The following is a 13,019-nucleotide window of genomic DNA, read 5'->3' as shown; positions in this document are numbered from 1 at the left end:
TTATTCTTGTGACTATATGTCACGAAATAACTTTATTAACAACAATCAATTTGACAAATGAGCAGAAGCTGAATGGCAGCGCTGGTGCAGTACGTGGTGCTCCGCAGGGATCTGCAGTCATCTCTCGGGTGGCCGCTCGGAGCACTGGTGGCTCAAGCCTGTCATGCTGCAACAGCTGTCATTCACCTGCACTACCAGCACCCACATACCCAGGCTTACCTGCAGGAGCTGGACTGCATGCACAAAGTGGTGCTAGAGGTGAGTGAGACCATACACCTATACATCATAGTACTGCCTCCCATGTACAAGAATATAACTACTATAATACTGCTCCTATGTACAAGAATATAACTACTATAATACTGCCCCTATGTACAAGAATATAACTACTATAATACTGTCCGCTATGTACAAGAATATAACTACTATAATACTGCCCCCTATGTACAAGAATATAACTACTATAATACTGCTCCTGTGTACAAGAATATAGCTACTATAATACTGCCCCCTATGTACAAGAATATAACTACTATAATACTGCCCCTATGTACAAGAATATGACTACTATAATACTGCTCCCATATAAAAGAATATAACTACTATAATACTGCCCCTATGTACAAGAATATAACTACTATAATACTGCCCCTATGTACAAGAATATAACTACTATAATACTGCTCCTGTGTACAAGAATATAGCTACTATAATACTGCCCCTATGTACAAGAATATAACTACTATAATACTGCCCCTTATGTACAAGAATATAACTACTATAATACTGCCCCCATATAAAAGAATATAACTACTATAATACTGCCCCTATGTACAAGAATATAACTACTATAATACTGCTCCTGTGTACAAGAATATAGCTACTATAATACTGCCCCCTATGTACAAGAATATAACTACTATAATACTGCTCCTGTGTACAAGAATATAGCTACTATAATACTGCCCCTATGTACAAGAATATGACTACTATAATACTGCCCCCATATAAAAGAATATAACTACTATAATACTGCCCCTATGTACAAGAATATAACTACTATAATACTGCCCCTATGTACAAGAATATAACTACTATAATACTGCTCCTGTGTACAAGAATATAGCTACTATAATACTGCCCCCTATGTACAAGAATATAACTACTATAATACTGCCCCTATGTACAAGAATATGACTACTATAATACTGCTCCCATATAAAAGAATATAACTACTATAATACTGCCCCTATGTACAAGAATATAACTACTATAATACTGCCCCTATGTACAAGAATATAACTACTATAATACTGCTCCTGTGTACAAGAATATAGCTACTATAATACTGCCCCTATGTACAAGAATATGACTACTATAATACTGCCCCCATATAAAAGAATATAACTACTATAATACTGCCCCTATGTACAAGAATATAACTACTATAATACTGCCCCTATGTACAAGAATATAACTACTATAATACTGCTCCTGTGTACAAGAATATAGCTACTATAATACTGCCCCCTATGTACAAGAATATAACTACTATAATACTGCTCCTGTGTACAAGAATATAGCTACTATAATACTGCCCCTATGTACAAGAATATGACTACTATAATACTGCCCCCATATAAAAGAATATAACTACTATAATACTGCCCCTATGTACAAGAATATAACTACTATAATACTGCCCCTATGTACAAGAATATAACTACTATAATACTGCTCCTGTGTACAAGAATATAGCTACTATAATACTGCCCCTATGTACAAGAATATAACTACTATAATACTGCTCCTGTGTACAAGAATATGACTACTATAATACTGCCCCCTATGTGCAAGAATATATCTACTATAATACTGCTTCCTATGTACAAGAATATAGCTACTATAATACTGCCCCTATGTACAAGAATGACTACTATAATACTGCCCTATATACAAGAATATAACTACTATAATACTGCTCCCTATACACAAGAATATAACTACTATAATACTGCCCCTATGTACAAGAATATAACTGCTATAATACTGCCCCTATGTACAAGAATATAACTGCTATAATACTGCCCCCATGTACAAGAATATAACTACTATAATACTGCCCCTATGTACAAGAATGACTACTATAATACTGCCCTATATACAAGAATATAACTACTATAATACTGCTCCCTATACACAAGAATATAACTACTATAATACTGCCCCTATGTACAAGAATATAACTACTATAATACTGCCCCTATGTACAAGAATATAACTGCTATAATACTGCCCCCATGTACAAGAATATAACTACTATAATACTGCCCACTATGTACAAGAATATAGCTACTATAATACTGCCCCCTATGTACAAGAATATAACTACTATAATACTGCTCCTGTGTACAAGAATATAGCTACTATAATACTGCCCCTATGTACAAGAATATGACTACTATAATACTGCCCCCATATAAAAGAATATAACTACTATAATACTGCCCCTATGTACAAGAATATAACTACTATAATACTGCCCCTATGTACAAGAATATAACTACTATAATACTGCTCCTGTGTACAAGAATATAGCTACTATAATACTGCCCCCTATGTACAAGAATATAACTACTATAATACTGCCCCTATGTACAAGAATATGACTACTATAATACTGCTCCCATATAAAAGAATATAACTACTATAATACTGCCCCTATGTACAAGAATATAACTACTATAATACTGCCCCTATGTACAAGAATATAACTACTATAATACTGCTCCTGTGTACAAGAATATAGCTACTATAATACTGCCCCTATGTACAAGAATATGACTACTATAATACTGCCCCCATATAAAAGAATATAACTACTATAATACTGCCCCTATGTACAAGAATATAACTACTATAATACTGCCCCTATGTACAAGAATATAACTACTATAATACTGCTCCTGTGTACAAGAATATAGCTACTATAATACTGCCCCCTATGTACAAGAATATAACTACTATAATACTGCTCCTGTGTACAAGAATATAGCTACTATAATACTGCCCCTATGTACAAGAATATGACTACTATAATACTGCCCCCATATAAAAGAATATAACTACTATAATACTGCCCCTATGTACAAGAATATAACTACTATAATACTGCCCCTATGTACAAGAATATAACTACTATAATACTGCTCCTGTGTACAAGAATATAGCTACTATAATACTGCCCCTATGTACAAGAATATAACTACTATAATACTGCTCCTGTGTACAAGAATATGACTACTATAATACTGCCCCCTATGTGCAAGAATATATCTACTATAATACTGCTTCCTATGTACAAGAATATAGCTACTATAATACTGCCCCTATGTACAAGAATGACTACTATAATACTGCCCTATATACAAGAATATAACTACTATAATACTGCTCCCTATACACAAGAATATAACTACTATAATACTGCCCCTATGTACAAGAATATAACTGCTATAATACTGCCCCTATGTACAAGAATATAACTGCTATAATACTGCCCCCATGTACAAGAATATAACTACTATAATACTGCCCCTATGTACAAGAATGACTACTATAATACTGCCCTATATACAAGAATATAACTACTATAATACTGCTCCCTATACACAAGAATATAACTACTATAATACTGCCCCTATGTACAAGAATATAACTACTATAATACTGCCCCTATGTACAAGAATATAACTGCTATAATACTGCCCCCATGTACAAGAATATGACTACTATAATACTGCCCCCTATGTGCAAGAATATATCTACTATAATACTGCTTCCTATGTACAAGAATATAGCTACTATAATACTGCCCCTATGTACAAGAATGACTACTATAATACTGCCCTATATACAAGAATATAACTACTATAATACTGCTCCCTATACACAAGAATATAACTACTATAATACTGCCCCTATGTACAAGAATATAACTGCTATAATACTGCCCCTATGTACAAGAATATAACTGCTATAATACTGCCCCCATGTACAAGAATATAGCTACTATAATACTGCCCCTATGTACAAGAATGACTACTATAATACTGCCCTATATACAAGAATATAACTACTATAATACTGCTCCCTATACACAAGAATATAACTACTATAATACTGCCCCTATGTACAAGAATATAACTACTATAATACTGCCCCTATGTACAAGAATATAACTGCTATAATACTGCCCCCATGTACAAGAATATAACTACTATAATACTGCCCACTATGTACAAGAATATAACTACTATAATACTGCCCCTATGTACAAGAATAAAACTACTATAATACTGCCCCTATGTACAAGAATATAACTACTATAATACTGCCCCTATGTACAAGAATATAACTACTATAATACTGCCCCTATGTACAAGAATATGACTACTATAATACTGCCCCTATGTACAAGAATATGACTACTATAATACTGCCCTATATACAAGAATATAACTACTATAATACTGCCCCCTATATACAAGAATATAACTACTATAATACTGCCCACTATGTACAAGAATATAACTACTATAATACTGCCCCCTATGTACAAGAATATGACTACTATAATACTGCCCCTATGTACAAGAATATATCTACTATAATACTGCCCCCTATATACAAGAATATAACTACTATAATACTGCCCCCTATGTACAAGAATATAACTTCTATAATACTGCCCCTATGTACAAGAATATAACTACTATAATACTGCTCCCTATGTACAAGAATATAACTACTATAATACTGCCCCCTATGTACAAGAATATAACTACTATAATACTGCCCCCTATGTACAAGAATATAACTACTATAATACTGCCCCTTATGTACAAGAATATAACTACTATAATACTGCCCCCTATGTACAAGAATATAACTACTATAATACTGCCCCTTATGTACAAGAATATAACTACTATAATACTGCCCCCTATGTACAAGAATATAACTACTATAATACTGCCCCCTATGTACAAGAATATATCTACTATAATACTGCTGCTATGTACAAGAATATAACTACTATAATACTGCTCCTATGTACAGGAATATAACTACTATAATACTGCCCCCTATGTACAAGAATATAACTACTATAATACTGCCCCCTATGTACAAGAATATAACTACTATAATACTGCCCCCTATGTACAAGAATATAACTACTATAATACTGCTCCTATGTACAAGAATATATCTACTATAATACTGCTGCTATGTACAAGAATATAACTACTATAATACTGCTCCTATGTACAAGAATATATCTACTATAATACTGCTGCTATGTACAAGAATATAACTACTATAATACTGCTCCTATGTACAGGAATATAACTACTATAATACTGCCCCCTATGTACAAGAATATAACTACTATAATACTGCCCCCTATGTACAAGAATATAACTACTATAATACTGCTCCTATGTACAAGAATATATCTACTATAATACTGCTGCTATGTACAAGAATATAACTACTATAATACTGCTCCTATGTACAAGAATATATCTACTATAATACTGCTCCTATGTACAAGAATATATCTACTATAATACTGCCATTTGTATAAGAATATAACTTATTATACTGTGTATTTCTGGTATTTTTCCTTGCAGGTTTCAGATGAGGTCACGTTGACCGGTTTAGGGGAGACTCTAAAGGAGGCTAATATTGACCACAAAATGTGGGTTGAGCAGCCTGAGAACATTCCCACGTGTATCGCTCTCAGACCGTACCCTAAGGAGGACGTGCAACGCTACTTGAAAAAGTTTAAACTTTTGAAGTGAATCGTCTGAATTTGAACCATTATTGGTTTTCATGGATGCCTATAGATCTGGTTCCTGACCTGTCTTTAGTGAAAAACTTTTTTTTTATGTAATTAATTACATTTAATTAAATTTGTATTTATTTGCTTTTTTTGTGGTGTCTTTTTTTAAGGATTAAAATGTATCTTCTTGGGTTGGCTCGAAATTATAAGTAGATAAAATAGGTGGTGTCACCATGTCGCCAGGTCGAATTGCTAATCAGTCAATAACATACCGCTAGCATATAGCAGAGGAGCAGTGCACTCCTGAAGAAAGACCATGGCCTTGTGATCTTCTGAGAACAGTATGCAGAAGTGCGTAGGAATGTCATCCATCTTCGATGGAGGGGCAGTGCTCCGAGGTCTAAGGTCGTGGAGCTCCTCCTGAGGATGGACCCCAAAGGGGTGGTTGACATCTAAGCCATCTAGGCCGGGGTCACACTTGCGAGAAACTCGCACGAGTCTCGCGTCTCAATACCCGGCACTGCCGCCGGCACTCAGGACCGGCGTGTGCGTGTGCATGTATTTCTATAGAGCTGAGCGCTCCGGTCCGAGTTCCGGCGGCAGTGCCGGGTATTGAGACGCGAGACTCGTGCGAGTTTCTCGCAAGTGTGACACCAGCCTTACTCCACGCCTCAGGTGGAGGGCTTAAACTGTTCTCGTTGAATTGTGTTGGCAAAAGATACAAAGTCAAGGAAGTGACCGTGATGACTTGTAATAGGTCGCTTTCTTGTTGTGACATCATGATGTTTCTCGAGAGGTGGTGGAGATGCCAAAGAAATACCATGAGGAGTTTGGTATCTGGTCAGGAGCCTGGATGTTTGTGGTAAAACTTAAGCATTCATTTAGTACATTCGCCCATATTTCATCATCTGCCTTCTTGGGTTGGAGCCGTATCTTGGTCTTCTAGCAGGGACAACTGAAGCTCTGTCACAAGTGCGGGATGTCGGCCACCTTGTGTGGAGGTTAGATGTCACCTTCATGGTGAGTTGGGTCATCCATTAAGCCTTTGTCTGTGCTCCTTTGCGAATGCGGTCATAGCTGGAATAGGGGAAAGTCGTGAGGCTGATTCTTCTGGAGAACGGGCTTGCAGTGGTGTGGAAGCTGAGGGGCCTGGGAGTAAAAGCAAGATGCGTGCACAGCTGAGGAGTCTAGCCAAGTGCAGTCAGGAGAAGGAACATTGTGAACCATCGATTACTGGGCTGGCCCCTATCCTGGAGACCAGTCTGGCTGCTAAGACTCTGAAGGGTAATGAGTTGGATGAAGAGAATTACCATGTCTTCAGGATCCTATTAAAAAGTCTGTATGAGGACTGTAAGCAGTGGCTACAGGACAAGGGAGATGTAGGATAATCTATCCTCACAAGGGATCCTAAGGAAGGTAAAACTGTCTCCCTCTGGTTGGGTTTTCTAACCCAAGCCCCTGAGAACATGTTTTCCTCTGAGAAGGAAGCTGAGGGTGAGGTTCTTTTATTGTCAGGCCTACAGGCTGCGTTGATTCTTCTTCATCTGGAGATGCAAGGTTGTGATGGTGTGATATGTTATGTGGGTATCCCTCTGTGTCTATTTATATTTTACGGATTTCCATAGTGTTCTCTTGTTGCCCTGTATCATTCCGTGTATTCCCCATATTGTCTAGTGTCTCAATTACCTTCCAAAAGTCTGATAATTGAATTAGCTCATTTAATGCCTGCAGCCTGACTGTGTCTATGCCTCTTGATGAACCCCTGTAGTTCCTTAATCCCTGGGGCACCTTTGTCAGGACTGGGAGGCCTGAAAACCGCCCCATCCTGTCTGTGTACCTCTGGACATAAGGAGGGGGCTGGGGAGGACAGGAGCTGTACAAGTCAGACGCTGTGTGGTGATGATCGTGTGAAGACAGCACGTCAGAGAGGAGGGGAAGCATACAGACCCATCTTATCCTCTGGCTGCTGGATTATTGGACTCATCTCCTTGGACATTCATCCGGTTACTGAACTGCGTACGTGTTCTGGACTATTGTATCCTCAGTGTGGTGGATTGTTTATGGACCTTTCAGTTTTGCCTGTAATAAAGGTCTTGGGATTGTTCACACTTCTCTCGCTCTGTTGATTGTGTGCTATGAGAGAAGGACCCTGTGACAACTGGTTATATGGCATATATGTTATATGGTGTCCATTATGCTATATTAAGAAATATATGGGCCACATTATACTTTATATATTATATTGTATGGAGCAATATATAGGGTCCATAATAGTGTATCGCCAATATATGGGGCCCATAATACTGTATGAAAGACTGTGGTGCCCATAATACTATTTGGTTGACTATGTTGTGTCCATAATACTGTATGGCGGACTATGTGGTACCCATAATATTGTATTAAGGACTATAGTGTCCGGTCCATATTGGTAAGTCTGCAGGCACTCTGTGCATTGCGAGATTTCACCGGTTTCTGACCTATTGTAGAATTTACGATAGATATCACTCATGTAATGTAGGAAGTGAAATCTTTGGCAATGTACTATCCCTATAGTTCTTATCTGTGCATCATTAATAGTGGTCTGTGTTAAAGGGGGCCACTGAGACTCTTTCGCCGGGGGGCCAATGAAAACCTGGAGCCGGCCCTCTATGGCATGACTGGTTATGTGACCTGTGAATGTGATCGGCACTGGTGGTGGTGGCTAATGTACTCTCCAAAGATTGAGAATGAAGAAGTAGATGTGACTTTTCTGCACCTTCTGATCCATCACCGTCATTTGTGCATCCAAGTAAACCAATATCAGATATTAACTCAGCCAAACCCCATAACAGCCGGACAGACTCTGACACAAGGAAACGGCCATTCTTCGTAAGAGACTGCGGGCGAGATGGCATCACCCAGTAGAAGCAACAAAGTGATGATAGAAGCTCAGTGTAAAGACTTAGTATTAATTGTGTAAGACTAGTTCATATTGTTTTATTTTATAGCTTGAAGATTAACAAGTGACCCTTATGCATTTTTTAAAAAATTTATAACATGTTTTTTTTTCCAAAATCGCCCATCAAAATTTAGTTTAATTTGGCTTCTCAAAAACAAAATCTCAACATAGTCTCAAATTAAAGCCTTTACATTTCTAAACACAATGGTGCCTCTCTTCTTCTATCTTTTATTTGAATTCTAGCCTAAGACATGATAACAATTGTAAAATCCTACAAGCCATAAAATTCAGGCTTTTTCAAAACTTTTGAGAACTATTACAAAATTAACTAATGAAGATAAAAATTCAAAACTCCTAAATTTTTAAGCATTTAAAAAAAAAAAAAAAAAAAAAAACACCAAAGAAAATAAATATTCAAAGATGTCAGGTAAAAAAAAAAAAATCAGATTTGGATCACTTGGAAATGGAAACACCCCATAGTTGACCCCATAGAGGTAACTGTAGGTCCAGTATCGACAGGTTTTATTTCAAGGAGACAGTCCTTTTACGGCTTTTTTCAGAGCCAGGTACCCTTACTGGTGGGAGATTTTTTAAGGGTGCTGAGATTCTTCTGCCAATTCTCGAGCCTCAGGAGTCTGAGCAGGTACCGCCTGCATCGTGTCCTGAGGAGGGAACTCGAGCATCTTATCTTGACTGGAGGTAGCCGAAATGAGATCTCCAGGGTGAAATCTTTGCTTAAAAGGTGTCAGTACGATAAGGATGGAAATGTCCTCTTCAGAGATGGACCAGAACTCTACTGGAAGTAGAAATCCTAAAAGTCACTATTGACCCTTTAACGAGCCTTTTCACATGACAGGATAAAAGCTAAACATGATACACTTTTTGCAGATGCATGTTTTGGGGTATTTGCCGCTCCTCAGCGCAAATCAAGAGATCTGATGTGGCTGCACAAGAGGCTTTTGACTGGGTTCTAAGCAGTAATGCCTCTGCTTATGGAAAGTGACTTATAAACCATGCTACTGCTACTCTGAGAAATCTGAGGAGAGGCAAACATCCCGAAACATGTCTACAAATAGAGTATCTAATTTGGCTTTATCCTAAGGCATATGACAAGGCTCATCAAAGAATCAATATTGACTTTTAGGAGTTCTTGTCCTCTTCCTATCTGAAGAGGCAGTTTGCATATTCAATTTCCCAGAGGCATGACCTATAAGTCTCCTTACACTGGCATGTCACTCTCCACAAGAAGAGATGTTACCCCTTAGACCTCAGTATAATAATCAGGCATCTTTGATTTTTAAGAGGGATTACGGGACTCTTACAAGAACTACAAGATGTCTGTGAGTAGTAAGGTTGAAAAACTGACAGCACAGGGTTATTGAAAAGGTCAAGATCAGGGATGCTGGATATTCTCAGATCCTTCTACTCACGCATCTTGGAGAAGAGGGAGGGATCTGGAGTGGCATGAGATGTGCTTATGACGCAGTGACTGGGGACTGAGGGCGCCCTAGTATATCCCTGTCCCCCGCATTACCCTGGATGGTGGCGATGCCGGGGTCACGAATCTTGCTATGCTCCTATCTTAGCTCTTATATGATCCGTCATCCACCCAGGGAGGTGTGAGGTCGAAGTGTATAGGACTACACTAACCAGACAGACAAGGGAATACAGACAGGGATAAAATAAAACTCCAATCATACAAATACACTCACAAAACAACATAGTGGAACACGGGAGGATAAGGTAGGAGAAGGCAAATACGTGAGGACAAGGATAAGCACTCAAACCAACTCCAAGCAGAAATCTCCTGAACTCTCCAAACGCCTACTCCAAACACGAACTTCTCCTCCAACATCAAACCAGGCAGAATGAACTATCACTGGCAAGGTCAGAAGCAAGGAGGAGGGTTCTTATACCTGCAGGGAATAACAAACTCAGAAGAGCTGATACCACCCAAGACCTAGAACTCCAGGAGTCCAACGAAGCAGTATAAACCCTTGCAGCGCCAGAGCAAAGAAAGCCAGAACTGCTAATAGAATGCTGAAGCCGTTCTAACTACGGCAGGTGCATGTGTCATCAGACGCTGCAATCGTCTGACCCCACTCTATTGCGGTAACCACGTGACTATCGTCTTTCCTGGCTGAGATATAGACCCCTCTCTTTATATTTTGACAGATAAGTCAGGAAGAGGAAGTTAGGTTGGCGATTGAAGTGCTTGCACTAAAACAAATCACAAAGTCCAGATGGTTTAACATCTGAATTCCTTAACCCCTTTCTGACATCAGACGTACTACCCCGTCCACGGTACCAGGGCCCCTATGACCGGGGATGGGATAGTACATTTAAGCGAACAGTGGTGCTCCCGGGGGGGGGGGGGGGGAGCCGCTGATCGCGGCCGGGTGTCAGCTGATTACAGCTGACACCCGGCACTATGTGTCAGGGGCGGTCACGGACCGCCCCCGGCACATTAACCCCTGGCACACTGCGATTAAACATGATTGCAGTGTACCGGGGGTTTAGAGAAGCATCAGCAGGGAGGGGGCTCCCTCCATGCTTCCCTGAGATCCCCAGCGCAGCGCTGCGTTGCTCTGGGGGCCTCCTTCCCAGCAGGTCCCCGGATCCAATATGGCCACGGGGGCCTACAGGGAGGCGTCTTTATCAGTGCCTGCTGCGAGCAGTCTTTGAGAAAGCCTGCAGCAGCGCCTGTCAGATTGCTGATCTGACAGAGTGCTGTCTAAACTGTCGGATCAGCGATCTGACAAATGACAGTGATGTCCCCCTGAGACAATGTAATAAAGTGAAAAAAAAACAATAAAAGTACACATATTTAGTATCGCCGCGTCCGTAACGATCCGCCGTATAAAACTGTCCCACTAGTTAACCCCTATAGCGAACCCCTTATAAAATAAAATTAAAAAACAAAGCAAAAAACAATGCTTTATCATCATACCGCCAAACAATAAGTGCAATAACGCGCAATCAAAGAGACGGATATAAATAAATATGGTACCGCTGAAAACGTCATCTTGTCCCGCAAAAAACGAGCTGCCATACAGAGTCATCAGTGAAAAAATAAAAAAGTTATAGCTCGCAGAATAAAGCGATGCAAAAACAATTATTTTTTATATAAAATTGTTTTCATTGCATAAAAACGCCAAAACATAAAAAAAGACAAATGAGGTATCGCTGTAACCGTACTGACCCAAAGAATAAAACCGCTTTATCAATTTAATCACACGCGGAACGGTGTAAATGCACCCCCCAAAAGAAATTCATAAATTGCTGGTTTTTGTTCATTCTGTGTCCCAAAAATTGTAATAAAAAGCGATCAAAAAATGTCACGTGCCCGAAAATGGTACCGATAAAAACGTCAACTTGTCCCGCAAAAAATAAGACCTCACATGACTCTGTGGGTCAAAATATGGAAAAATTATAGCTCTCAAATTGTGGTGATAAAAAATATTTTTGAAATAAAAAGCGTCTTTTAGCGTGTGACAGCCGCCAAACATAAAAACCGCCATAAATAGTAAATCAAACCCCCCGATATCACCCCCTTAGTTAGGGAAAAATAATAAAATTAAAAAAAAGTACTTATTTCCATTTTCCCATTAGGGCTAGGGTTAGGGCTGAGATTAGGGTTAGGGGTGTGCTGGGGTTAGGGTTAGAGTTAGAATTGGGGGGTTTCCACTGTTTGGGCACATCAGGTGTTCCCCCAAACGCAACATGGCGTCTGATCTCAATTCCAGCCAATTCTGCATTGAAAAAGTCAAATGGTGCTCCTTCAATTCCAAGCTCTGCCATGCGCCCAAACAGTGTTTTACCCCCACATGTGGGGTATCAGCCTACTCGGGACAAATTTCAAAACAACTTTTGGGGTCCAATTTCTCCTGTTACCCTTAGGAAAATAAAAAAATGGGGGGCAAAAATATCATTTTTGTGTAAAAAAAATATGATTTTTTTATTTTCACGCCCGGGCGTCATAAACTTCTGTGAAGCACTTGGGGGTTCAAAGTGCTCACCACTCATCTAGATAAGTTCCTTGGGGGGTCTAGTTTCCAAAATGGGGTCACTTGTGGGGGGTTTCCACTGTTTAGGTACATCAGGGGCTCTCCAAACGCGACATGACACCCGCAAACCATTCCATCAATGTCTGCATTCCAAAACATCACTACTTCCCTTCCGAGCCCCGACGTGTGCCCATACAGTAGTTTACTCTCACATATGGGGTATCAG

At 39.2% G+C, this 13,019-nt stretch overlaps 1 protein-coding gene across 1 annotated transcript; it reads left to right on the top strand.

Moving 5' to 3' along the window:
• The first annotated feature begins 30 nt into the window (after positions 1-30).
• PTRHD1 (peptidyl-tRNA hydrolase domain containing 1) lies at positions 31-5,997 on the top strand. The gene is made up of 2 exons (XM_073561919.1): positions 31-258; positions 5,697-5,997. Exons 1-2 carry the CDS (start codon positions 73-75, stop codon positions 5,865-5,867), a joined length of 357 nt encoding a protein of 118 aa, XP_073418020.1. The 5' UTR covers positions 31-72; the 3' UTR covers positions 5,868-5,997.
• The last annotated feature ends 7,022 nt before the right edge of the window (positions 5,998-13,019 follow it).

Source organism: Dendrobates tinctorius, unplaced genomic scaffold, assembly GCF_039654945.1.
Source record: "Dendrobates tinctorius isolate UK_male_01 unplaced genomic scaffold, ASM3965494v1 ptg000332l, whole genome shotgun sequence".
Lineage (NCBI taxonomy): Eukaryota > Metazoa > Chordata > Amphibia > Anura > Dendrobatidae > Dendrobates > Dendrobates tinctorius.
This window is presented reverse-complemented; position numbering and strand designations above follow the sequence as displayed.

Coding starts and splice junctions, on each gene's coding strand:
- PTRHD1 (XM_073561919.1), top strand. CDS start 73: ATGGCAGCGCTGGTGCAGTACGTGGTGCTCCGCAGGGATCTGCAGTCA. Junction 259..5,696: donor TGCACAAAGTGGTGCTAGAG/GTGAGTGAGACC, acceptor TTTTCCTTGCAG/GTTTCAGATGAGGTCACGTT.